Here is a 26,599-nt window from a genome sequence, read left to right on the forward strand (position 1 = left end):
GTTCTTCTCTATACTTTGTAATATTTCCTTAAAATGAATTAATGCATGACAAGCAACTTACCTAGAGTAAAGCACTGCTACTAACTCATAAAACAATAACTAAAAATCTTTTTTTCTCTCCAACAAAGGTTAATAAATACAGGCCGTTTAAAAATTAATCTTGTTACATTTTGACCAAAAAATCGAAGTACTGAAATTCTTTTATAGAAATCAAACTTTATTCTTTTTTAAAATAACATAATTTGCCGTTAATTTGAACATACATCCCGATTAGGTTTTTAAAGTCAGACACGGATGGGATTTCCTTGTATGTTGAAAGCAGGAAAAGTGCAATCTTGGGGAAAAGGGGGAAGGGGAGATATACCCAAGGATGTTATTAAAATTTTTAACCTTTCCTATCGCATTTGAACCTATCGCATTTGAACATTTGCGGAAGACTGTTGTACCTGTCTTAGTGTCGAACGAAACTTTGAGTATCTTAATTATCTACAAGCTTATCTTTTAAAAAGATTAGTGAGCTAGCGCTGTAGCCATCATAAAACACAAAAGCTAAAACATGGGTTTAAATTTCTGAATCGATTAACAATAGGAAGGCACAGTGGTGTACTGGAACTGTGCTGGAGTGGGGTCTCAATTTAGAATAGTGAATCTAGAGTGGGCTTCACATCGGCAATGACATAGCTCATTGACTGTGCCTTAATCATTATGTATCTACTGTAATTTCAATTTCTATGTGAAAATTTTTAAGAACCATTGGTACTGTTTTGTAGCAATCGTATCTTCTCGGGCCTTTCCGGCGAGCTCGGAAAACATATCCGAAGTTGTTTTCCGAGCTTGAAGGACTTTAAGATAAAGCTAGCTATAATTTATTATAATATTGAAAATAAATTTGCATTATAACACCTAAGCTACTGTTACTTTTTGACATTTTACAATAAAACACAAAACTTCATGTGAAGCTGATTAAACGAAATTCAAAGGGTACAGTTTATCTACAGTAGTACAGTATTCCCAGAATCCCTTACTATGGAGTCGAGTATGCGTATTCCAGCGAAAAAGACTAACGTAGTTGCTAGCAATCATATGGCGAGCCTAGCGCTTTCATGTCCTTAGAAACTACATACATATATATACAGTGTACATTGCATTATGAATAAAAGATCTACCCTAAAAATTCAACGCAATAAAAGCAAAATGATATTCAGTTATTGTTAGATTTGGACCCTCTTTGTATACATGTACTGAAGTATGTACAATATGAACGCTTACGCATTGTATAATTAAAGCTAAATAAGGTTTTCCTCATCTTCGCTAGCCAAGGGTTTTCGATCCATGGACTTCGCTCCCCATTTATTGGCAACGGAGCGGGCCGAAAACCCTTGGCTAGCGAAGAGGGGTTTTCCTAAGACATGAAAAAAAAATAATGAGTGTCATGTTGTAAATTTTGTATCTACTGCCACTACGTAAATTCAAAATTTACAACATGGCATGACCTTGATGTTTGTTAAAATTGACTCGATTTTTGCAAAGTTGAATTATAAACCAATGATTTCCAGGTGTATATTCAATATGTTTTTTATAGTTGTGCCTTTCACCATTGTGCACCTCCATCCTACACATTTGTACACATATCCTTCTTTGCTCTATTTTCTTTCGTAGACTAGGTCAGACACATGCAATTATTAAAACACACCGATGATTAAAGCCCCTCAAAGCAGTCTAAATATAGATAGCTTGACAGTCTCTTTGTCTTACGTGATATCTTATTAATATCTTATCTCATAAAATCAATATACATGTACTTGTATACAGACTTTATAAACCTTGCATCTATGCCAATTACACCTTGACAGGTTTAAAGTGATTTAAAAACCCCACTGCTCTATAAAACAAAGAGCCATAAAAAGCAATGCATTTTAATTCAATGAAATATTTAACAAAATGCTACAGTCATGTGAAACATAAAGTAGAAAATAAAGCATTACAATGCAGCAAATTTGAATTAATTAATATTGTTGTGATGAGCGGCGAAAATTCATTCTTGTCATTTGCTTACGCGCCTTTGAATTAGAAGTTTTCGAAAACTCAACTTTCCCATTCTCTTCGTGCGCATGCAATCCTTTGCTTATTGTTATACGATTCAATTCTTTTTTTGTAGCCAGATTTTTAGAGTTTGAAGGAACCCTAGATTTTGCATTGTCAAATACTTCGTGTGTATGCGCAACATTTTGAATGCGATTCGGTTCCACATTTTTCGCAACAAAATTGTTAGAAGTATAAATAACACGAGACGAAGTCGGGGCATTGTCTTTTGCGGTCGGCTGAAGAAGCAGACGTTCATACAGATCGAAATGCGACTGCATGATGACGCTTGTCTTTGTCGTATTGGCGCGGATCCCGTTCTTTCGAGGTGTTCGTGGCGAAAGATTCGGATGAACAGATAGAAAATAATCGTTGTTTTCGTCCTCTTGTTTGACCTCGAGCTGATTTTTCCCTGGCTTAGTACTGTCTTTTCGTTTCAGTCGTGCGTGTTCGTGAGAACCATGTTGTCTGTGCAGATCTGACGTCATAAACGGGGAACTCGTCCGAAAGTTTCCTGAAATTCTCGGTCGTTGGATTGCACTGGAGAATGACGACTCGCTTGTGCTCGATCCCTCGTTATTTAGATACTCGTTGAATAGTTTATCTACAGACATGCTGTTCACTTTGTTTTCGAGTCCTTTACATTTCTCCACCAGTTTTTCTATCTCTTGTCCAATCGTCGGTAATTCTTTACCTTCGAGGCCCAGCTTATCACAAAACTTCCCTATGTAATGAATTTGCTCGTGGAACAGTTCCAAGAGTTTATCAATCTCCCGGTCCACATCTTCTATACGTATCGAATTCTCGTCTGGTCGAGGTTCGTCGAAGTAAATTCGTCGAGGTTTTCTTTTAAGCCCCTTCTGGAGTTTGTCGTAGATTCGACAGAGTTTCTGGCGCTCCCTTATCGGGAGTTTTGTTTGAATATGAATTTCTGTTTGACATCCCACTGTAAGAAACACACAATATTAATTAATGACTTTTAAACAAGCCATCTTTCTTTCGAGATCTATTAAACGATAACGGTAGCAACTAATGATAAAAAGATTTTATGAACCTATAATTTCTTAAATAGTAAAATGTCAAGGATTATGAATCAAATTTTGCTTTCCTTAATCAAATATTAAATCCAAAACGTACAAGTATCTTAAAATGAAGTAGAACTAATGACGTATAACGCCAGGACCCCCCCCCCCCCCCCCCACCTCCACCCCAGAAAATGCAATAAATTTTATAGAAAGGCGTAAATTTGATTTTTTAAATGTAAGAAGATCTGCAGGTATTTATTTTCACAACTTATTATTGTAAAGGAATTGTGTGTGTATGTGTGTGTGTGTGGGGGGGGGGGGGTGTAAGCTCTCTTTAGTTGATCTTGTAACTTATCTTTTTCCGGAAACGTCATGAGCACTTGATCATGTGACTTATTTTCGTCTGCTGGAAAATTTGTTTACAATACAGTTTTCGGTGATAAATCGAAAGAAAAAGACCGAATAGTTATGAAGAAGGTAGCTAGACAGCTTTATATAAACTGGAGTAAATAATCTTTTCGTGAAAGGTAAGTTTTTTGTATTTGATTTAGGAAAGGAGTGCAGGTTTTCTTGTTTCAGTCGCGCGACGCCATGCGTCCGTGTTTTCACCTACATACATATAATGTACACAACATGCATACGCGGATCCAAAAAAAACTTCAAGGGGGTCCGAAGAAAATTTTTGTTTGCCAGGGTGTACGAAGCCTATTTTGGTTTTCAATGTAAATTTAGAAAGTTGGGGGGGGGGGGTCCTGACCCCTTAGATCCGCGCATAACATGCATGCCATCGTTGAAACGCAATAATAAACAGTACACTAATGTGCAAAAAGTATTTTAGATGTTTTCATCCTTTTTTTTTTTTTGGTTTTTATTGTTTGCTTGTCAGGATTTTTCATACCAAAGAAAAAAAATTTGAATACAATGTCAAATGCCTATGTAACCCATGGTTTTATGTACATATTCCTGTTACATACCATGTTTCAGTTTAGGCTCGTACACGTTGGCTCTCTCGGAGTAACTTCTCCATATTGCCTTCGCGACGTGTCTCAGCCCTGTGTTCTCGATGACGCTGAGGAACCTGTTAAACTTGTCCTCTGTCACACTCTTCTTAATGTTGAACAAAACGCCTTGAACTTTGGCCTCGTTGTCCAGAGATGGCTTTGGAAATGAAACATGAAACGGAAACTGTAAAAACGTTCTGCCGACTTTGCGTATAATAGGTTGATTGAAATTATATATTTTACGGTGGAAGTTCGAAGTTATATGCTAAATAATTTGACTTAAAGAACAGGCACGTATATTTATATGTGTCCCTCTGTTTAGCCAAGCTAAGATTCTTAATTAATATAACTATATGCGTGTGCGAACTTTTATAAACTGCACTCGTTGGTCACTGTATTTTTCATTGGTAAAAACACATGAGCAGACTCGCACACGATTACCAACCCATTATATCAGTACATGTTGTTATTTTTTGCAATTATGAATACGTATCATTGCCTATCCTAAAAACACCTTTACAGGTTTTGGAGACATAAAAACAAAGATCAAATATGTTATGGAGGTATTCAGTCTTTTTTTAAAGTTTCCCTTTTATAGTAAACAGTTGCACGGTTGATGAGATTTCCTTAAGAAAAGGGTTACTAAAAAAAATTATAAAAATTCATGAAAACGAGAAAAATTTAGCAAGATGGTTCATGGACATATTATGCGTATGCGAGACTGAAACTGGCCGTGGGTTTCCGACTTTGTTGTTTTTAAGATGAGATAAAGATAATCTAAGAACCCAAAATGAAACAAAATAATAACAAACAAAACACCCCTCCACCCTCAACAAAATTGGTTTCGTAGATTCGAATTGCTATGCATTTACCCTTTGCGCAAGAATTACCCGCCATTACAGTAATATTGATATGATATTTACATCTGAATATGTTAAAAATAAAATTAAAATCGAATGTTACCGTACACGAAACTGATTTGAGTCACCCCTATCACTGATTTGAGTCACTGATTGTAGTTAAGTAGCGCAGTTTAATACATTTACATACAATTTATCTATAGACTTAGATTTTTGTTAAATCATGAACTCGACTCGGTGCTGAATCAAATTCTTACCCCACTTAGCATATCCTTGACATGGTTAGAAATCAACTGATTCTCAACCAACGCATCTAGAACATCCTTGGACAACTCTAACGATTGCTCCAAAACGTCATTAAAATCGTGAAGCGCCCTCGTGCGGCAAGAGTTAAAGAAAGCATCCGACTCGTCCATGTCAAAATTGTCCATTTTTGAGCCTTAGTAAAATCTAGTCAATTTGTCCAGATTGCCATGTGCATAACTATCATAACTATAAAACAAGCCAAGACACTCGGTTGGTCTATACTAAATACCAGACTGTCAGAATTAAAGTGCAGAATATCGGTTTATCTCTCCCAGTAGTTCCACCATTCAGTTTGGTCATATCAGCGATCGTGTTATGAAGTCTTTTAACATGTACATTGATATTTCAAATCAATTACAGAAACCATAGCTGATTTTTTGTCAAATATATAGAACAAAGCTTGTAAATGTTTGTGTTTTGGCCTCTATTTCAACATTTGTTGGTAAGATCACTTGCCTTTTAATCAGACTGCATGTTGGATGATGTTATATTTTCTCCCAAGTGCAGCCGGGTAAAATATACACTTCTCACATAAAAATACAGAACAAAATTTACTCTTCCATTATTGAAGTCTATGAATTATCAAGTTTGACTTCACAATATGTCCATTTATCTAAGATTTTTTTCTGTGTAAAGATGGGAAAAGATGAAAATCACTGGCGTTTCAGACGACTTTCACCATTGTTGAAAATTAAACCTCTATGTCGGTGTTTCCATTTTTTCATGGTATCCGGCTTTTCGGCCTCTTTTTATTTTTTAGGAAGGGGGAGGGGGGGGGGGGCAATTTATCATGTTGTCATGGGAAATATTACAATTACGGTGAAAATAAACATTAATTTTTTATTAGATAGACATTGCACCAAAAAGTTGGTGGTAATCTTAGTGCAGGGGATACACTATGGTTTACTCCGAATAACCCAAGTATGACCAGAGACATACATAACATGTTATTTATGTCTCTGGTATGACCAACAACTGTGAAAGGGGGATAGCTTTTCCTGATGTGAAAGTCGTTAACTGCAGGTTTCAGTATAAGACACATAACTGACAACAACCATAAAACTACAGAGAAATGAAAAGAAAATACTTCTTTTATTTCAGATAAGTGACTTCTAGTTCGTATAATATATTATAAGCAATGCAAGAATAGACATGGACATCAGTTAATAAATGGAATGACTGGTTTTACAACTGGACATGCATGAGTAACCATCAAAAATGATCATCATGAATTAAGTATATCTACATCATGTTCATTATCAAACCATTCGAACACCCACTAAAACGAGTTGTACATCATTGATCATTGTACTGACCCCTTAAAAGATAACTGCACCTTGAGCAAAATATGGACAAATGTTGTTCAGCTAAATAAGTTTCTAAAATTTCCCGAAACTTGTGTTGTCTGTTGACAGTGTTCATAATTCCTTTTTTCTAAAAGTTGTACTTCTTGAAATGTATAAAGTTCATTTTGATTTGTACTGATGGTGTCATGTTCTAGCGAATGACTTTCTCTATACTGTGGTATCATCACTTTTCGTTGGCATCAATTTTAGCGAACATTAAAGAGCACGCAGTTTCGAGGGCTTATATATTCGTTAACAAACTGTTCTAGCTATTCATAATGCTTGAACAATCGAATCTGTTGGCCCACTAAACAACGTAATATACAAAATTGGTTTTTAATCAATATTAATCATTATGATGAAACCACAGAAATGCGTATATATATAAATACAGTAATAAAAGCTCCAATATCAATTTCACATCACATTACATTGCATGTAGACGGAGAGAAAAAAAATTATAGTTTTTGCCAGGTCTTATTCATATTTTAAAATAATTTATATGTAAAACAGGTATGCAATTAACAACTGTAAAACAATTAATCTAGTCATCAAATCAACAAAGTTTCTGATGAGTTTCTTGTTCACAGACTACATGTAAAGAAAAGAAGGATTTCATCTCTATTAAAGTGGCGTTTGTGAAATTCAATACAAAGGTCAACATCCACCTAAATAACTACAGAAATCATCTGATTTATTCATGTAATTAAAAGTCAGGTGAGATAACAAAATTTTTTATATTGCATTATTGAAAACATGCATGAAGATCTATATGATATTTCAGGTTAAAAAAAACATTAAAAAAAACTTGATTGAGATTGAAAATTACATAGCAACAAAATCTCTCTAGAAAAAATAAGATGCCAACGCAGTTGGATACATAAAGCATGTTTAAAATTTTTCTTTCATTTTTCCTTGTTTGATTTTGCTATACTTTCTTTCCAAGCTATGTAAAATCATATTATATGACAAAAAATAAACTAAATGAAGAATATACAAGAAAATAAATCTTTTCATGTATCTAAACAAATCTTATTACATATATATTGTAAATGGTAAGATTTGTTCTTCTAGGCTTGCCAAGCAAGATTTTTTATATATTGATGATATAAATTGGGGGGGGGGTTTCAAAATGGCCAAAGAACAGTAAACTTTGTATTTTACACAGAATTCCTTATCTCACGATTCGAAGCATGCTTATTTGAAGTCCAAAAAACTCTGCAGATGCCAGCGAATTCGAATAAAAAATGAAACTGTAATAAGCCGTAAATATCATATAGAGAGAGCTCATTAATATATATGAACCCATTATTTGTGAACCCTTCTGGTATCTTTCCTTAAAATGAATTCAAAGCTTGTCACATCATAAAAAGGCACTATGTTATATAGGCATAATTCATTTATACAAAGTGCATTTCACACACAGAAGGCAGTAATCTATTGGAAAACTGGAGTGAACCTTTGGCAATGAACAACCACTGGTTTAAATAAACATGCATATATACTAATAGATTTCAAAAACATAAATGGTTACGTGTATCTTAAAGCTGCTTGGTCCGATTTTTTTGTAATTACAGTATCAAATTTTTTTTCATACAAATCATTTATCTTAGAAAGTTATGGACTTTCTCCTATTTACACCAGCAGAATCAGTCTCCTTTCAAAGTTAGAAATATTCAAAGTAAATAAAAATAATTTCTCTTTGGGCAAACGAAAAAACAAACCAAAATGCATCACGGGAATGTTTAGAAAAGGAAACCGGTTGGTTTCGTCCCCCGAATAATTGGGGTTATTCAATCCGCATGCTATGCATCGATTGTAAAGAAAGCAGACTTTAGAAATATTAGCGAACAAAACGTACATATGTTTATTTGTAATTTGTCTGATCATTTCGACCTTTATTTAAAGCGATGTCAAATTCGTAATACAACTATGTACCCGTCTCGTCGTCAGGGGTGAAATTTAACATGAGGCGAAATAACGAGGTACCTTTTAATGTCGTTTGTTTTGTTAGCAAATTTTGTACGTATTTTTCTTCATTGAAATTTGGCATAATTGACGGGTAAAACTACTTAGCCATCGTTTAAAAGCGTGCATAAAATTTGATATAAAATCGGACCAAGCAGCTTTAATAAAGTATAGATATTCCTTTTTTTTTTAAATTCTTCATGGCAATTAATATCAAACAATTCTAGACTAGTAAATAAAATGCTTTTAAGAAAAGATCAACAGACAAAAATATTTAGTTATTGGATAAGCATGTCAAATCAAAAAATAAATGTACAACAGACAGCATTGCATTTTGACAACCTCACATTTTCACCAATCTTTGATTTTTGAAGCCATATGGATAACTTTGCATAAATGAATACTAGTAATATATAATAATTTTTTTTACACGATGTCAATACAAGTATTTTTTTTTTATATCCGCCAACAAAAAGAATCACTTTACACACTAAGATATAATGATAATCAATATCTGCCAATAAAACGTCTACTGCCTACAGGATTATTTTCGCTTCTTGTTCCTTGTCCTTTCTAATTTCCTAATGGTTTCACCTCGTCTTGAAATCGCCCTAATACAGTTTGAAATGAATACTATATTGAATCAACACAGTTATTTCCTGGTAAAAAATGTTTTGAATTCGACAAGTCTTAAATTGGACGAAGACAAAAGGGGGTGAAAATAAAATGGGGGCGAATATTTCCCTGCATATAGCAGAGAGACCCCCTCCAAAAGTTAATATAATGTCCTTCAACTTTAAAATATACATGTATGTCATGTTACTTTTACTTCTGAAGAAATTTGTACAAAAAAGGACTAAAACAATTTAACATGATCTTTTGATCAGCTTAAAAAAGCCATAATAAAAAGTTCTTAACTTTTAAAAGTGACTCATTTCTATACAGTAAGCTCTTCATTAGAATTGGTCATATGGACAAGACAAACAAGCTTCTAAAGTGAAAGTAAATAAATTTTAAAGTGTAAATACACCATAAGCACAAGCATATTACACACATCTATACACATGAAAATCATCTGTACAAAAAACACTTGTCAACTTCTTGATTGTTTCTGGTTTGTGATTTGCCTTTGGTTTAGACTAAGTTCATGCATCAACATGCTCATATATACACACACAAGTTTATATAGATACCCTAAACATTTAAATAATAAAACATAACAAGGCTATGTGTTCATCAGCTGTGTACATCGCTAAAAAGGTAAATGAGCTACAAAAGAGTCCAAAGCATGATGTAAAATCTATGACTTTTTTTATCTATCATATAGTCAGGAATCAGTCTCCATTAAACGGACTATATCATCCAGTTTTGAACCAAACAGAAGATCACTGGTTTCATCTCCTGCATCCAAATCTTCGATGATCTGAAAGAACAATATAGCAGTTGTAATTTAATGTTTCAGCTCACCAATTCCACCTATTTTTAAAAGTCTGTTCATATCGAAAAAGATTTATTGAATTGTAGGCAACTTCTTAATTCGAAAGTTTCTGATCCACTTATCTCTTAACTTTTGAAAGATTTAGCTAAAAAAGTTTTAGCTAATGCTAGTACATTAATAGTGCCTGTTTGGGAGGGTAACAGTTTAAATTGACATCCCGAGAAAACCACTGTCAACCGATGCGAATCGGATGTTGACAATGGAATTTAAGGGGTGTCAATTTCAACTGTTTCTCTCAAAAACAGGCACTATTTTAAACTAAATGTCTTTATTTTAAAGAAAACTTAACTGCTTTTATTTTTATTATTTGTTTGCATTATTTCCGATGCATAATTAACTGAATTCTTTAGGAGTGACATGAATTCTAAGCCGAGCTGTATGATTTATACATACACGCTTTCTACACTTGTATGTGTTTGGCCCCATCTTGAATTCGCCCAGACATAATTGAAAATAGATACTCTTTCTAATCAAAAGTTATTTAAAAATAGTTTTGAACTAATCAAGTCTTTAATCCACCCACTGACATCACGGGCGGAAATAAAATGGGGGCAAATATTTCCCTGTTTACAATAAAATACATGTATGCTTTTTGTTGTAAAAGAAATCGTCAATGTACGATCTATAATTGTGCAACCATTTGGAAATGTTCCCTTTCTACCCATTGGCAAGTTTTCTGACTAAACTCGACTTGAAAAGATGATATATACGTAGTGGATTCACTGGATTGTTTAGTATTTGAATTTAAAACATCTTACCTCTTCCACATACTGATTGACAAATCTATACAGTTTTACGAGAGCAGCAGACTTCGAGAACTTCAAATGCTCCTGTTGTAACTATAACAAACAACAGTAATTGATTTTTTAAAACTAAAAATAATTAATCACATGAATATCAAATTGCATATTCCATACTTTAATTATAATCTTCATACAGTTCATAATAGTCAGAGGAATCTAAAATTCCACTATAGGTGCATCTCGCAATTTTAAACGAAGATTAATTCTTCATAACCAATCTAGTAGCTTTAGAAAAGGAGGTACAATATACAAAATTTGTGGTTTATATTATCATCTGAAACAAAAGTTGGGAGGGGTAGTTTAAAGCATAGAAAATCCCAGCAAACAAGTTGTCAAGAGGTGTTATATACGAACTGACTATTGTGTTAAAAGATGCCATAACGTTTGTTTCCGAAAAGATTTTGTCCTTTAACATATAGTTAAACTCACCAAACTGAGGCGAGACATCTCACTCCAGAAATCAGCATCTGTTATAGCAGCTTTGTTGCCCAGGGCCTTGTAGAACTGTTCTGTCTTTTTCTGGTAGTGTGGAACTTCTTGGGCAAACAGAAGTTTTTGCAAGGATGAATCCTGGAAAGAAAAACAAATGAATAGTTACACAATTCAAAACATAGTCGCTGCTTCGATTTCCAACTTTTATGATTTACAAAATTTCATTGTTCACATTATCTTTGAACATCAAAGTTTAATTCAGTATATATATATATATATATCAATAATATTAGAAAATAGAAATTGCCATGTATAAAGCAATGCAACAATCTAAAGCATATGGACATAGATAGAATTGATTGAATTAAAACTGAATGAACATAGTTTTTCCCCTATGAATAGAAACATTTGCCTGACCTTGCTGATCTTGGTGGAATGGAAGCAATCAATGAAGACCTGCTTAATCACATTAAGACATGGCTCCACGTGCCGGGCTTTCTGGATGTCAAACAGGAACTCAGGACGGACCAGAAGGGTGGCCCAAACCCTCATGGCGTAGCTAAGCAGGAAAACAAGTGAGTGTTACAAACTAATGCCCAGCTAGCAGTTGTCCATTTCTTTGCAACTTTTTCATGCATATGAACTTTAAAAATATTAGGTTCATTGGGGATATTAATATTAAGCATCTGCTGAATCAGAGTACAGACTTTTGAATAAATTCATATATTAAGTTATATTTGCACCTTGGAAAGGAAAACTCAGCAATTTCTGATCCATAATATAACTTCATTTTTTAAGAGTAATACAAAGTATTTGATTTACCATCTGGATAATACATCATACAATAATAGAATGGTTTTTGTAAAAGCAATTTCTTTAAAATTAGTTCAAAACCTAGAGTGACAAAGCAAGATTGACCAACAAGATAGGTCGTTAATTTGATTTGGAGCAAGTGATGGCCTAACAGTTTTGTTTTCTCCAAAACAAAAGAAGAGGAAACTGCTTCTTGCCAAGAGTTCAACATCTCTAAACATATCATGGTACTAAATGATAATGTCTGCAGAGATTAAACTCTAAATTTTGAAACAATTCCTATTCCTAGGCATTATTTTGACGTCAATTGATTTCACCTTTCATTTAATTCCTTCATTAATTAGAAGACATTACTAGTTCTATTGATCTGCATATAAGTTTATAACAATTCAACACATTAGACAAAAAATATATCACAAACACATTAATGTAAAGCTGATATAAACTAGAAAGGAAATGATAAAATAAATGAAGCATACATGTACAAGTGTATGATGCTTTAAAAAAATGCACAAAAATCTATTTGTAGATTTTCAATATCTGACTGCAGACATTAAGTTAATAGCAGCAGTTTTCAGTGAAGGCAATAAACTGCAATATTATTACTTTGCTTGCATTTTGTACATGATCTTTTCCAGGTATCAAAAATTTGTAATTATTTTTTTAATTGTGCACTTAAAAAAGTTTGTAATAGAACATTAATATAAAAACTCAATAAATGCCAAAGGAGCAAAAACTGCTGTTCATAAGAATAGAATGTTTGCAAAACTAGAGGACATTTTGGAGTTTTTTTTTACTTTGGTAGCTCTACCGGTATTACCGTATATTCCCGCTTATAAGTCGGTATTTTGGGAGTAGAAATTTGAACAAAAAGTAGGGGTCCGACTTATAGGCATGACATACAATCAGAAAATTTTTCCACTGGGTAAAACTTCGTTTTTGGGTGCCAATTTGCTTCCAACTTTTGACTTGTGATCCCTGTACTTGACATGTTTATATTTTAATTACTAAAAAGATAAACACATTAATAAATGCATTGAAAGTTTCAACTGTATTTCTTAAAAATATAAACAGGGTTTATTTGATAGGATCTTTTATTTAAGCAGGCAATTATTTACGCCTGAGGTGATAATAGCTGTAGGTATAACTGTACTTAGGACAATACAAGCCAACACTGAGTGTAAGGGGCTAATTACCAACCCTAATCGGTCAGTATCGGATAAAATACCTGTCATTTTATTTCCAGTAGCATTTAAACTAGTTTTTGAGCTATAATCAAGTTGTAATGAGTGTTAAAAAAAATAATGGCGTCCAAAATCGAAAGTTACAAATTTCAAGAAAGATAACTCTGTTTACAGAACACTATTAAAAAACATGGCGTCTACAAGCGATCTAGACAGTGGGATTACAGAACAGTAATTTCTGTTGAATACTTAAAAATTAAACACTGAAATAAATGCTGGTCTGTTTAAAAAAAATAAAGATCGTTTTATAATTATTCATAATTAATTTCACCTGAGGTGATAATAGCTATATTGGTGGCTGTAGGTGGCATGTCACCTAAAACAACACAAGCTAACACACCAGTTTTAAAAGGGGCTATACTATCTTAATCAGTCAACAGGGGATCAAAATCACTATAATTTTATTTTCAACAGTATTTCAAATAGTTTTAGAGCTAATACCAAGTGTAGTAATAAAAAAAAAATGGCGTCCAAAATCGAAAGTTATTATTCCAGGATAGATGTCTTAACTGAACACAACACTTTTAAAATGCATCTAAAAATGATAACAGAGGGGTCAAACACCAATACATTTTATCTAGAATATAGTCTTGCTTGATAAAATGTGCTAATTTGATTGAGAATTTATAGACTGATTATCCTGAAAAAGATACCCGACTTATAAGAGGGTCAATGGCAAAATCTTGTAAATAAACTTGAAAAAAGACAACCGACTTATAGGCGAACAATACTTATAGGCGAGTATATACGGTAGGTTATAATCCTTTTAATCCAGAACATAAGGGTGTGGTCCTTGAATTAGCTTCATGCAAGTGGACAGGTGTAACTTAAATATATATCATTCTGTGGCCAAGACACCAATGTAATTATAATTATAAACTAGACACGATCTCGTTGCAAGCAACAAGTGGGTCTTCCGTTTGATTATGAATAAATGATATGGTTAAATCAAAATGTTGACATTTGGTACGAGTTACTAAATTAACTTCCTTTTAAACTAATTTTTGGACCTACACTGCAATATTGAGATTTACGGGATAGGTCAATTTAAAACTGTAATATCTCTGCAATGCGTTGTCCAAGTTCTATCTTTAATCGTATTTGAAAAAAATGAGCACAAGATCACTTTTAAAAAAAAGAAAAACGAACATGACGGCCGACCGGAAGTGACGTCATCAACAAAAATGTATGTGATAAAAGACCTTGATATTTTGTATTATTCATAAAAATTTCATTAAAATCCGTTGTAGCATATTCGAGATATTTGAGTTTTAAGAAAAATGTTAAGAAAAAAAAGCATAATAATAATAGTGAAAAATAGAGAAAGAGAAACCTAACAAAAACAATAGGGTCTTCGGTTGGAAACGGAAGACCCTAATAAATATCCAAATACTGACAGACGGATTCTTTTTTATTAGTAATATATTCAATAACTGGTATAGTTAAATAATGAGAGGTGTACAAGCTGTAATAGCTTATACAATTCGGCAGTAAAAATTCTCTCTATCAAATAATATTGGTGTTCAAACATAAATTTAATCTAGAGCTATACTTATAGGAAGAGTAAGAATGTGAAGAGAAAAAATTTAAAAGGTTATAAACAATAAACTAAAGGTGTAAATACAAGTTTATATATATGTATAGTTGGAAGCAATAAGCAAAGTTTAAACAATGCAGCAACATAAAGGGATAGTTAACATAGTCAGAATTATCTGTATAATAATTATATTTTTCTAAATAATGGATTAAGCAATGATGGGTACCACCGTATAAGAATAAGTTCCCAAATAAGTCAAATAGTGTGCTTTGAAACAAAAACAAGAAAAAAAACATACACACAATAACTTAACTATACACAACTGAACAAAAATTTATATGGTTTGATTAAACAAGTAAACACTTTTCACAGGAAGAAATGAGAGAGAGAGAGAGAGAGAGAGAGAGAGAGAGAGAGAGAGAGAGAGAGAGAGAGAGAGAGATATTGCAGGTCAGTGATAATGATGACGTTCATACTTCCCTTTAGATGCACAAATATTGCAATACAATCCAGTGTGTAATCAAAACATCCAGACAGGGGGAGGTAACAGAGACAGTGTTACCATGGCAACATCTACCACAGCAACTAATCACAGTGGTGGCATTCCATATTTGAATATATCAGAGAAATCTGACTACTAAGCCTAGCAGTGAAGCATGCTTTACAAACACAATGGTAGAGTGATACTGGTCACATTCACACTAGATAGTTCTTCATTCCAAGCCCCGTACCACATTCCAACATAACTTAATTCCCAAATAAACCACATTCTAACAATTTACTATCAATAAAAGGAATGAAAAATATTTAGAAAAAAATTAATATACCGTACTAAAACGTTACACTTTTTTTGATTTGATTTGTTTTTACACACGGCAATTGCCATATCAATGTTTTTTTTCTACAATGATAAGATTAGATGATAATTTCTATTAGAGATATTGTCTTAATTGTTAATCGTCTTTAAATTTGTTTTTCTTAAAAAATATGAAGAATGCATGCTTTATAAAAAAAAAAAAAAGACCACATGCTTTAAGTATTGATTCATAAAAAACATTAAATGCATAAACATGTTACAAAAAATTAGTAGTGAAATGAATAGTCAGATGTTAGTCAGGAACTAAATTTCCATGTTAGTGCACTTAAACAATATTTTATGGAAAAAAATAATACTCATGCAAATGAAAACCAATCTTTGTGTAGAGTCTTGGCGGATACGTTCTTACCCTTAGTATGACATTTTACTCTATATAAATCTCATTTTGCGCGAGTAATTAATTCCGCGATTCTGCTGTTTTATATCAAATCGTGAGATTAAAAAATCGAAAGCACAGATTTTTTGCCATCATTTCCAGTATTCCAAAACTGTCCAAAAAATAAATGCGAGATTTTAAATTCCATGAGTGTTGCCTCTCACGATTTCACGCTGATATTAATTCCTCCCGTTTAATTAGGAATCTTCAGTATCAAAACTAAATTTAACTTATTTTGACTGGCATGTTTTACTCACATATAAAATTGTAAATGTTACGAAATCTCCAAAATGTATCAAATTCTTCATAGTTGCTGCCTGACATAATATATCCTAAAAATCCTATATCCTAAATAATCTTTTTACAAACTCTCTGGAATACTAGCGACAAAAAACCCAAATAATCTAGCTGGTACTACATGAACAGAGCTTACAAAAATTGCAACAGGTACTAAGAAAGTTATGAAATGAAAGATATACTTCTGTGTTGTGAATAATCAAAATCTATAGAAGCTGAGGGGTAATTAACCGCATGGCATTTACAGGATATAATGGGGGGAAAAGACAAAGATCTTTGTTTTTTCTCTGACCTACAAGTAATTTAATATTAAGGTTTTAGAGAAAGAAAAAAGTTGTTGCATTTAAAGTCCAGTTAAAAATACACCCTACAAAAAATCCTGCCTATATCCTATTCATGATTTGTTTATTTTCCCTGCAAATATCTTTAACATCTTGTTAGCCAAAACAATTTTATATCATTTATTTTAAAAAAAGAAAAGAAAAGAAGAATGAATGAAAATTCATCGCTGTATTAGACCCACACAAAAATTTGTTAAGATCAACCATAACCATGCCCTGTTCTGAGAATTTTCTAGTGTTATTCTACCTTTCACTCTTCCAACAAAGTAAAGTGTCTGGTTCAACACTGTTCTTATTAGCCAGATTTTCCAATACGCCAAATAGGTAATGCACCACTAGAGGGACCGTCTCATGATTCAGCACGCTGTCAAAAACTTCCTTAATATTGTCCTGTAAAACTAGCTGAAAATCCCAAGCAGAATTAAAGCAATGAGTTAGATCAAAACATTTCTTGCGAAACCGTTTGAAGAAAATTAATCAAAGCAACAGATTGAGAGTCAATTTTCATAGAGAAACTTGTTTTGGTAATTTTGGTGAAGCAGAAAACAGAAACAGACTTCTTCGTAATAATTTATTCAATTTGGACAGATTACTTGTCAAGTCTTTCAGAAGAATCTAATTTTTTATCATTATCATATTCCTGAAACATTTTTTTGGGGGAAACTGAGTTTGACTTTGATGGGCGGACTTTGATTAAGCCTCTGCAATATTTTAACATGGAATTTTTAAGATACACTGTACATGTATTAAAGAATTAAGAATACTTGATATTTAATTTCAACTTAAATGAATGTTTTGACTAAAATTGACATGACCTCTTACTCTGACATTGAAGAAATGGCAAATTAAAAAGTTCATTGGAATATGAACTTGGTTGGTCACGTGATCAAATCCTGTGAAACATGCAGGGCTTCTCAGAAGATTTGATCCATATGATACCAACTAAGTTCATAAAATGGTGAACATTTAAACATGCTATCTATAACTTATGTTTACATTTGAAAAAGGCAAATCATTCAGTAACTAGAAAACTGACCAGTCAGGAAGGGCCCCGCTATGACAATTAATATACAGAAGTGAAAAAAACTTTGAATTCCATTCTCTTTATATTAACAATGATGAAAAATAAATGCCCGGCATAAGATGTAAAGAACTGCAATATATAGGATCTCATGATTTGTAGTTGGATATGATTTTCATCCAACAATTAAAGTGTTAAACTGAGGGGTAAAAATATAAGGGTGCAGCTCATGGAATGAAAGTTTAATTTGATTACATTTAAAAAAAAAATGAAAATTATAAGTAACAACTGTATTTTTAAAATTTCAAGACAATTCCTGAATGTCCAAAAACTCTAAATAGTAACCTTGTATCTGCATAAAACAGAGATAACCTCATGTCTTATAAAAAAAACAACTTAATGAAATGTGTATTTAAAAAAGATTTAAACAGGTGTTTTATGAAATGCAAGCCTTCAGTGAATGCAAATACATTGTATCACCCAGGGTTGACCTCAACTTCAAAACAAACATCAGTTGCAGACAAAGTTCATATGACAGATAGAGATAATCCTCTAAATTTTCTGCAGCAGGCAAGATAATTAATCCTAGGGGGTTAATTGTTTTGCTCTCTCATCCTTTTCTTCTAAATTTACAATAAGATTTGTTTTTTCAGAAATGACAGAATGGGGTTATTATCTGATTACCTGTTAAAATTAACAGCATTAAGGCAGAAAAAAATAAAATAAATTATAATTGAAAAATAAAATAGTGAAAAAGGATATCTTAATATATATCTTGATTTTAGAATTCAATAAAATTATCATAAATCATTGTGTACAGTATTTTAACCAAAATAAAGTATGAATATTATATTTTAAATCCATATTTCAAAGAATGTACACAATACTACACATCATTCAAAATTGACCTTAACTTCAAAACAAAGTATTTTTGCAGACACAGGCAGTGCAGTAATTAATCTCAATGTGACAGATAAAGATAAAGCTTAGGATTTTCTTCCTGTGGAAGGTTAATTAATCCCAAAGGACAAATATTGCACAGCCTTCCTAGTATACAATGGTAAAATTCGCAGCAGTTCTCTATTTGCCCATTCATTCTTATGCATAGTTAAGGAATCTACCCCACCACCCCAGCTCCAAACCAGAAGACATAGAGAACCAAACTTAGCATCAAAATATGTATTTCTGCCTACTGAACTACCATACCAAATTTGAACTTCATTGAACAACCATAAAAAAAGTTATTAGAAAAAAACATAAAATTTGTGGACGGAAGAGTGACAGACGGACGGACAGAAGGACGGACGGACAGAGTGATTACTATAGGGCACCCGCAAATCCTTGCGGGGCCCTAATTATTAAATAAAAAACGTGGTCTATGTTTACAATGATGCAACTGTCAAGCTATAAGCGCGAGAGTAATCATTGTGACTTCATTGAAAAATTCACACAAAATTAAACATTTTTGCTATTCAACAGGTTCATAAAAGGAAGCATATTTGCAAATGTAAATATTTTAATTTGACTACATTTGACAAAGAAGACACTATTATAAAAAGTGTTATGTCCCTTGGATTATATTAAGTAAGAAAGAGTTTTGTAACCCTTTTTGTTTCAATGATTTTTGAAGTCCACAGTTAATGAACAAAAACATTATTATAATATTAAAAACATTTTCAGAAATGAATACAGATTTTTTCAGTTTGAGATTTTTTTTCTGAATGAATTGAGGAAGTTTTAGAGCCCAGATTTCCACCTTCCAAAGGAAGGTATCTACCTTGGTGTGCATAAGATTGGTGATGTGACTTGTCTTCCCGATGTCCTTGAGTTTGGAGGGCTTTTCATGAGAATCCTCTTCTTCAATATTTTTTACCTACACATCAAAATGTAGAATAAAAAATGCCTTCTTTAAGTGTCGATCTTAGTAAATACATATATCAACAATCAACACTTCTGATTGGTTAAAAAGGCATGCCAATTAATAAATAATATGGATAGTGTAAAGTTAAGGTTTTTTTCAGATGTTAAAAAAATGGACCAATACCATACATCCGGGGTTTTTTTCGTGTGTCACAAAACTTGAAAATCTGATACATTTTTAATTTGCGTCAGTTATTTTTTGTGATTTAAAGAGTTTCTTATAGAAAATGATATGAGATATAATTTCTGCATATTCAATTATTTGTGTTAAAAGAGATCTTAAAAGAGAAAATTAAAGCATCGCGAAAATTACTGGATATACCGTATATCAACTGAGCTTTTTTTATTTTGAAAGTTAAATAATTTTGATATTAATTCTACCAAATGCCATTGTCTGAGGTTTTCCAGACTTCCTGTCGAAGACACAGACTGAATCAGCTGGACATTGGGAGGAATGGTTATGTCAACATCAGAAGGGGATCGCTGGTTAACTGTCAAAGACAAAGAAAAAAATATCTACGTTACCAAAGTTAAACTTCTAATGACAATCAAAGTACCGGTACTCAAAGAACAGGCCTCAGGATCATGAAGGAATTTCTGACTTAAGACAAAATTTCAGTCAGCGATAAAATTTTTGTTTATAATAAAATGACGATCAAAATTTGTAATTAACAAATTTATATCAATCCAATTTTAGTAACATTTCCATTTTGTCAGTGTTTTCAATCTAGAGACATTAAGAGAGTATACAATTTTTGACTTAAGTCTAAGATTGCTTCATGATCCTGAGGTCTTATATCCAGGCTCAATTAATGTGCATTGAAAACATTGTCATGAAATGTCACATTGAGCCATTACTGGTGAATAAACTGAGTTTGTGTAAATACCTATAAATATTGATATCATAAATATGATAAATCATTAAAAGGTCAGATATTTAACAGCCCAACTAAGATTGACTGTTGTTTATGTTCTGAAAACAAATTGCCGCAACAATTAGTACTCTCAGCTTGATAACAGGATTTCTAATCTTAGAAGTCAATGACCTAGGCTTTTAATGTAAATGTATTCTGTCTCTCAGCAACTTTACATTACAAACTCAAAGTAATTAGAATGTTACAAACAACAAGATTACCATGTGATGTTTTCATGCTTTACAATTTTGCTAAAATATTCACTGTTATGTTTTCAGTTGCAAATATTAAAATCTGAATTATGTATACAGAAGTAAGAAAGAAACTGGTGCCCTGACCAGGATACTAAATAAGTTTTTTATATACTCATATACATGTATTACCATAGGTATCATCTTCATCATCATGTTCAACATCAGGTGAGAACTTGTACAGCAGCGCCATGCGACTGTTATCTAGCACGTGATAGTGTTTGAGGGTATTGCGACGCACCATACCATCACCCCTCTCACTCGTTTGGTCAATATTGCTCAAGGTCAGACGACCACTTTTTCCAGCCATCCATTCTTGAAATGCAGAAATTTTGATTTTTCATAAAGAATTGCTTGATATATTTACATGTATAAAGTGAAACCATGTTATTTCATAATACATTGCAAAGAGTGATACAAATTTCTTTTTTCCACATGATCTTTCATTTTATCTGCATGTGGACAAATAATGTGAAATGATACATATTTATCTAAAATTAAAAAAAAAACACAACAATTTTTTTCAACTGTTACAAGTACAGTAGTTTTTGACAAAGTGGCTCATATGTCAGTAATTCACAAAGCAAAATAACAAGAAATTCTGAATATTATGGATCATTTCTAAAAACAACCATTCTGCCCAGATTATTTTGAACAGCTCTTTACCTACCTAAGTCAACTTCGTCTGTGGAGGGCATTTCTGAAGCTGGTTTGTTCTTGTAGATTTGGTACAGACACTTGCTCTTGACTTGATTTATTGTGTCACAGTCCAGAACCTCACAGGTGTATAAGTTTCCATTGCCATTCAAGTCAATTTCAAGTTTCTGTTTCAAACACAAAAAAATGATATTCTACAAATAATTAACTCTCAAGCCTTATGTTCTAGCTTGCAGTAAAACACTGCAATAAATTTAAATATAAATAAACAATCATCTTTTTTACACATTTGGTTATAAGGATAATTCACTATGTTCTATGAACTGAAAAAGAAAGTTACACCCTAAAATTGAACATAAATCTAACAAATAATTTTATTGCGGGTTGTAAAAGCTCTACCAAAAATAAGAAAATGAGAGGCAAAGATAGAAAAACAGACTGAATGAAACTGTAAATTCCTATATTACTGGAGTACTTAATTCCACAATCCTGCTGTTTTGAGTCAAATCGCGAGAATATAAAATTTTGAACACAGAACTTTTATCCACATATCTTATAATTTTAAACTCTCAGAAAATAATGGGTAGATTTCAAAATCTGCGAAAGAAGCTTCTCACGATTTTACCCTGATATTAATTCCACATGTTTAATTAGGAATCTACAGTAAGCAAAACACAGTAAATGATGAACAAATTTTTTTTTATTATCATCATAACACAAAAATTTAAAATGATAAATAAGAAAATAAGAGATAGACAGAAAAAGACTTAGAGACAGAAACTAAAAGTAAGAGAGAAATCAAAGGCCTGAAGGGCCACAATGGCGTCGAGTTAAAGTTAATTTGAAGAATAAAAACCTAAATATTTTTTTTTAAAAGTCAAAATAATCTCCACTATTACAAAAATGCATATTTTTTTTTTATTTGTGTTATTTATGGTTCTTCTTCATTGATCAATGTACACTTAGGTACGGTAGATTTAAAAAAAAATCCTTAAAACAAAGTATGATTCTGTAACTCTTAGTAATGTGTGTACTTAACATGAGACCAACTTTTTTTTTTTTTTTTTGCTGGAGATTAATTTTATAAAAATTAAGTTGGACGGTCAATTTAACAAAATGAAATTTGATATAGATTTTATGCAGTCAACTAAAATAATAGAAATATTAAAATTAAGTGTGATTTTTTTTTTATATTTTCAAAAATCATTCTGATTTGGTTATTGACCATTCATTTAGAAATTGGTATCAAATATACTTACTTTTTAAAAACAAATATAAAGACAAATACATTAGTCAACTTTCCAAAAAAATAATTATGTTTTTCATCACATAACTAATTAATTCACAATTCATAACAAATTGACTCACATAATTCTTAAAAAGTTTTGAATGTTAATTGAAAATTTAAGTTTAGAAATATCTTAGGCTTAATTTTTTTTTTTAGATTTTTTTCTCTCTATTCATATAGAATTAAATATTAAAATTATGATTGTGTTTAATTCTATATATTGTATATACTGCTGATAAACACTCTGTCTCTTATTATCAATTTGATTTAAAATTCATATGGGTCCAAATGACACGGTCCGAAAAGATCAGAGGTAGATAAAAGAAAGCACCCATTCACGTTGTTTACAAAGTGAAAGTAGTTCACAGGTTGGTTTAAAATAACTTTTGGTTGTAGATATACTTATTGCTCAATGTAGGAAGTTTTGTTTCTAAAAGATCAAACATTTGTGCATTGTCAATATTCGATATGCACCCCTGCGAATGTGTTCTGAATGTTTTCTTTATCGTTGCTAAGTATGTAATAAATCCAGAGGTGCTCGAATGAAAGTTCAGGAGACTTCACCGAGATTTGTTCAGTTCCTGTGAAATTTCGAGCGGAAGTATAAGTGTTCGGATAATATTCTCAAAATATGTAAGTACTGGTCGATTTTCATACCGTATTCTACTTTGATTTATGTTAAAACATCAACATCTTTTAAGATGTATGTCTTATTTCACCATCTAGCGGATTTTTGAATTAAACGATGATATTCAGAACAGAATTATCGTTCGTGTTCAACCATGTGTAGAGTGGTTAATAATATAAACATAAGGTTGCTTATTAAAATTAGGCCTATGGCCATGTTTGAAGCTTGTGGTGTGCAATACCAAAAACAAAATTAATGGGTGAATGTTTTGCATAAAAACTTAGTGTGTCAAGCCATTTTAAAGGAACATTCTGCATAAAATAGTACAGTCTGTTTCACAATTGATATTATTACTATATAGGTCAGGCGCGGATCGAAAGTTAATTCTTAGAGGGGATCTCTACTACGCATGTTAATTGTCGCAACAGCAGAAAAAAACTATTTTTTGTATTGTCTTGTTTATTTCTAGAACACATTTTATCCACCAATTAATGAAGATAAAGTTTAAAATCAATAAACCTCTAGAATTTATATTTGACTACAAATACCTAGATTCTCCACAATAGACTATAAACATGAGGCACGATTTTTACTGCAAAACAGAAAGGGTCAAATAAAACCACGTGGTCTAAAATTTAAATGACAATAACATTCGCAGGGGTGATATGGATACAAAATAATCTGTTTTGCAGGCTGGTATATTTCATAACCAAATTGAGTATGTAGGCCTAACAATCGCATGTGTCTCGGTGCAAGTGTATGCATCCGCTGAAACCCAGTCATATTGTTTACAATAAAATATGAACATTTTCAGAGACATCAACCATTTCGTATCTGCCAACTTGTTTTGTTGACGTACAGTTCTGCTCGATGAAGTATGTCATCTATTTTTCTTCAAACACTTAAGAAAACTTTGCACTCATTTGAGTTGTTTGGCTCCTTAAAATTTGCAACTTCCGGACGTACGATCCCTAGATGGCTTTCGAGCTTTGCTCGACGCCATAAAAATAGAGACATACCGGTACATACAAAAACCCATATTTGATTCAATCAGACCCACCATAGTCAGACAGTCAATCTTCTCCCTCAGGAAGTTGTCCTCAGACAGGGTATTCTTGGCCTCCCCGGTCACCTCGTCCACGGGGCGTTTCTCCACCACCGTCTGGGTTGACTTGTACAACATAAACAGAGAGGAGCCACCTCCCTCCTGTTCAAAAAATTAATTTCAAATGATATAAATTTCTAACTTTTAAATTTTTCAAATAGTGTGGAATCATCATTGTTCATGGGGAAGCAATGTTCATGGCTTTCGTGGGTAACATTTGCCCATGAATTTACATCCCTACGAGTGTATTTACAAGCATTTGTTTAATATCTTATTTACGAAAAACAACTGCCAACGAGAAATTACATTCCACGAAACTCGAATAAAAAAGGTTTTACAGTAACTGGAAAAGAACATTTTAGATGTCAATCCTCATCTCCCTATCCGGCCTGTTTGAACAATAATTATCAATGTTCCCAGGAGCAACCCCCTTGGATGTTGATATCTTGCATTTAATAAATCTTTCTGACAATTGTGAACTTAACAAAAATTACAACAAACGTTTGGCACCTGTAATATTTAAATCTTGAATCATCGTTTTTTTTTTAAATCATTTACTTTTTATTCTTATAAATCAGCAATATTTTCAGGTAATATTTATAAAAGAAATGCAAATATTGATGATGCTAAGGAATGACAAGTTTTTAGAGTGTTACCTTCAGATATGGATAGAGGGAAACAGAGAGCCAGTGGGATAGTAATCTCAGAGAAATGGACTCAAATCTGCAATAGAAATAAACATTAACACTAGTTTGAGGAAGCTGGGTGATCGACAAATTGGCCATTAGATCTTCATTAAATTGATAAATAGAATTTGTTAACTATACACTATCATTTACTAAAAAAAAAATTTGCACATGTAAGACCCAAATTTGAATATTTTGTTATATCAATATAATATAATATAATATTCTGTTTGAGGGGAACAATATAATCTTGTAATGGTCACAACAATCTAGCCTTTTTTACTCATGTAATTCTCTATAACGTGTAATTTTATAATGTTGGCAATGTTGAACTAATTTCCCATCACATTGCAACTAACACACGGAATAAATATATTTCAATGTACTTTTTAAAACTGCACTTGCCAAATAACCTAAATGTCAAAAGCACCAGATATTTTAATCAAGGGAATATGAATTTTGTACAAAGACAATGTAAGCATTTGACTACAGAACATTAGTTAATGATGAAGAAAGACAGTACCTGTTAAAGAGAGTTTTGTGTTGCTTTTTGTTGGCAGAATCCACCAGAGTTGATAACAAGCAGTTTACAATCCTGAAAGATAAATATATTTACATGAATACATGTACCTGTTCCTGTAGAGAACAAGTATCACCAATTAAGCAGAATGAAATTTTGTTTGAACAAATTGATAAAATAGATAACATACTCGAAGAAATCTCTCATCTTCCCCATCATAATTACACTGAAGTTGGCAGCAAACTGAGCCCTGGAGTGTGAAGAAAAATCAATTAGTTTCTATTGAAGCAATTTATAATCTAACATGAAAATATAACTAAAATTACTTACATACATAACAAGTGTCTAATATTAAAGACAAAATTACTTATGTTAGAAGTCTGTTAAAGGTCATTTTAGAAATCCATGTCGAGGTCAGATCTATTAACTTGTTGTTAGAAGCTTAAATAAAGGTTAGATAGACTCACTTGTCACTTAATGTGATCTTCCTCTGTTTTTCAAGGGTCCCAATAAGAGATTTAACAAAGTACTTGTTGGACATCAGTTTGTCAAACTGGTCCATAGCCTTTTCAGCATTCTTACTGGAAAACTGTTAAATAAAAATAAAATTTACTAATTAACATGCTCCAGATCTGATTCTAAATCAGGGACAAAGAAGTTTCACCCTAAGAAAGATTTAAGATCAATTTTCTCAATTTTAAATTTTATAACTAGGTGATACAAAGACAGATGCTTTTAGCATCTTTCATTGTTTGGTGTGGGGGATTTTAAATTAAATATGAATAATAGGAATTGTGCATGGG

General features: G+C 32.3%; 2 protein-coding genes across 4 annotated transcripts in view; both read right to left on the bottom strand.

The window, feature by feature from the left end:
* Positions 1–1,925: 1,925 nt before the first annotated feature.
* Positions 1,926–5,710, bottom strand: LOC105317269 (uncharacterized). Its single transcript, XM_011413859.4, has 3 exons — positions 5,226–5,710; positions 4,082–4,265; positions 1,926–3,028 (listed from the first exon to the last, which is right to left on the bottom strand). The coding sequence occupies exons 1-3, from the start codon at positions 5,397–5,399 to the stop codon at positions 2,007–2,009; spliced, it is 1,380 nt and encodes a 459-aa protein (XP_011412161.3). The 5' UTR covers positions 5,400–5,710; the 3' UTR covers positions 1,926–2,006.
* Positions 5,711–6,347: 637 nt separating this feature from the next.
* The window catches only part of LOC105317263 (plexin-A2), a 91,030-nt gene continuing 70,778 nt past the window's right edge, over positions 6,348–26,599 (bottom strand). For all 3 annotated transcript variants that reach the window (XM_066081864.1, XM_066081865.1, XM_066081866.1), the window contains exons 24-37: positions 26,264–26,385; positions 25,987–26,046; positions 25,800–25,871; positions 25,247–25,313; positions 24,546–24,692; positions 21,583–21,736; positions 21,045–21,227; positions 20,129–20,238; positions 19,605–19,700; positions 17,054–17,208; positions 11,739–11,880; positions 11,319–11,459; positions 10,845–10,925; positions 6,348–10,011 (exon numbers count right to left, since the gene is read on the bottom strand). In XM_066081864.1, the coding sequence (XP_065937936.1) occupies positions 9,916–10,011; positions 10,845–10,925; positions 11,319–11,459; positions 11,739–11,880; positions 17,054–17,208; positions 19,605–19,700; positions 20,129–20,238; positions 21,045–21,227; positions 21,583–21,736; positions 24,546–24,692; positions 25,247–25,313; positions 25,800–25,871; positions 25,987–26,046; positions 26,264–26,385 (1,626 nt within the window). In that variant the 3' untranslated portion in view covers positions 6,348–9,915. The remainder of the gene's footprint in view (positions 10,012–10,844; positions 10,926–11,318; positions 11,460–11,738; positions 11,881–17,053; positions 17,209–19,604; positions 19,701–20,128; positions 20,239–21,044; positions 21,228–21,582; positions 21,737–24,545; positions 24,693–25,246; positions 25,314–25,799; positions 25,872–25,986; positions 26,047–26,263; positions 26,386–26,599) is intronic.

Source organism: Magallana gigas, chromosome 4 (assembly GCF_963853765.1).
Source record: "Magallana gigas chromosome 4, xbMagGiga1.1, whole genome shotgun sequence".
Taxonomy (NCBI): Eukaryota; Metazoa; Mollusca; class Bivalvia; order Ostreida; family Ostreidae; genus Magallana; species Magallana gigas.

Excerpts from the sequence above, each read along its gene's own strand:
- LOC105317269 (XM_011413859.4), bottom strand. The coding sequence starts at position 5,399 with ATGGACAATTTTGACATGGACGAGTCGGATGCTTTCTTTAACTCTTGC. Across the intron at positions 4,266-5,225 it reads TCAAGGATATGCTAAGTGGG|CCATCTCTGGACAACGAGGC; the intron begins GTAAGAATTTGA and ends TCATTTCCAAAG. Across the intron at positions 3,029-4,081 it reads CGAGCCTAAACTGAAACATG|TGGGATGTCAAACAGAAATT; the intron begins GTATGTAACAGG and ends TGTTTCTTACAG.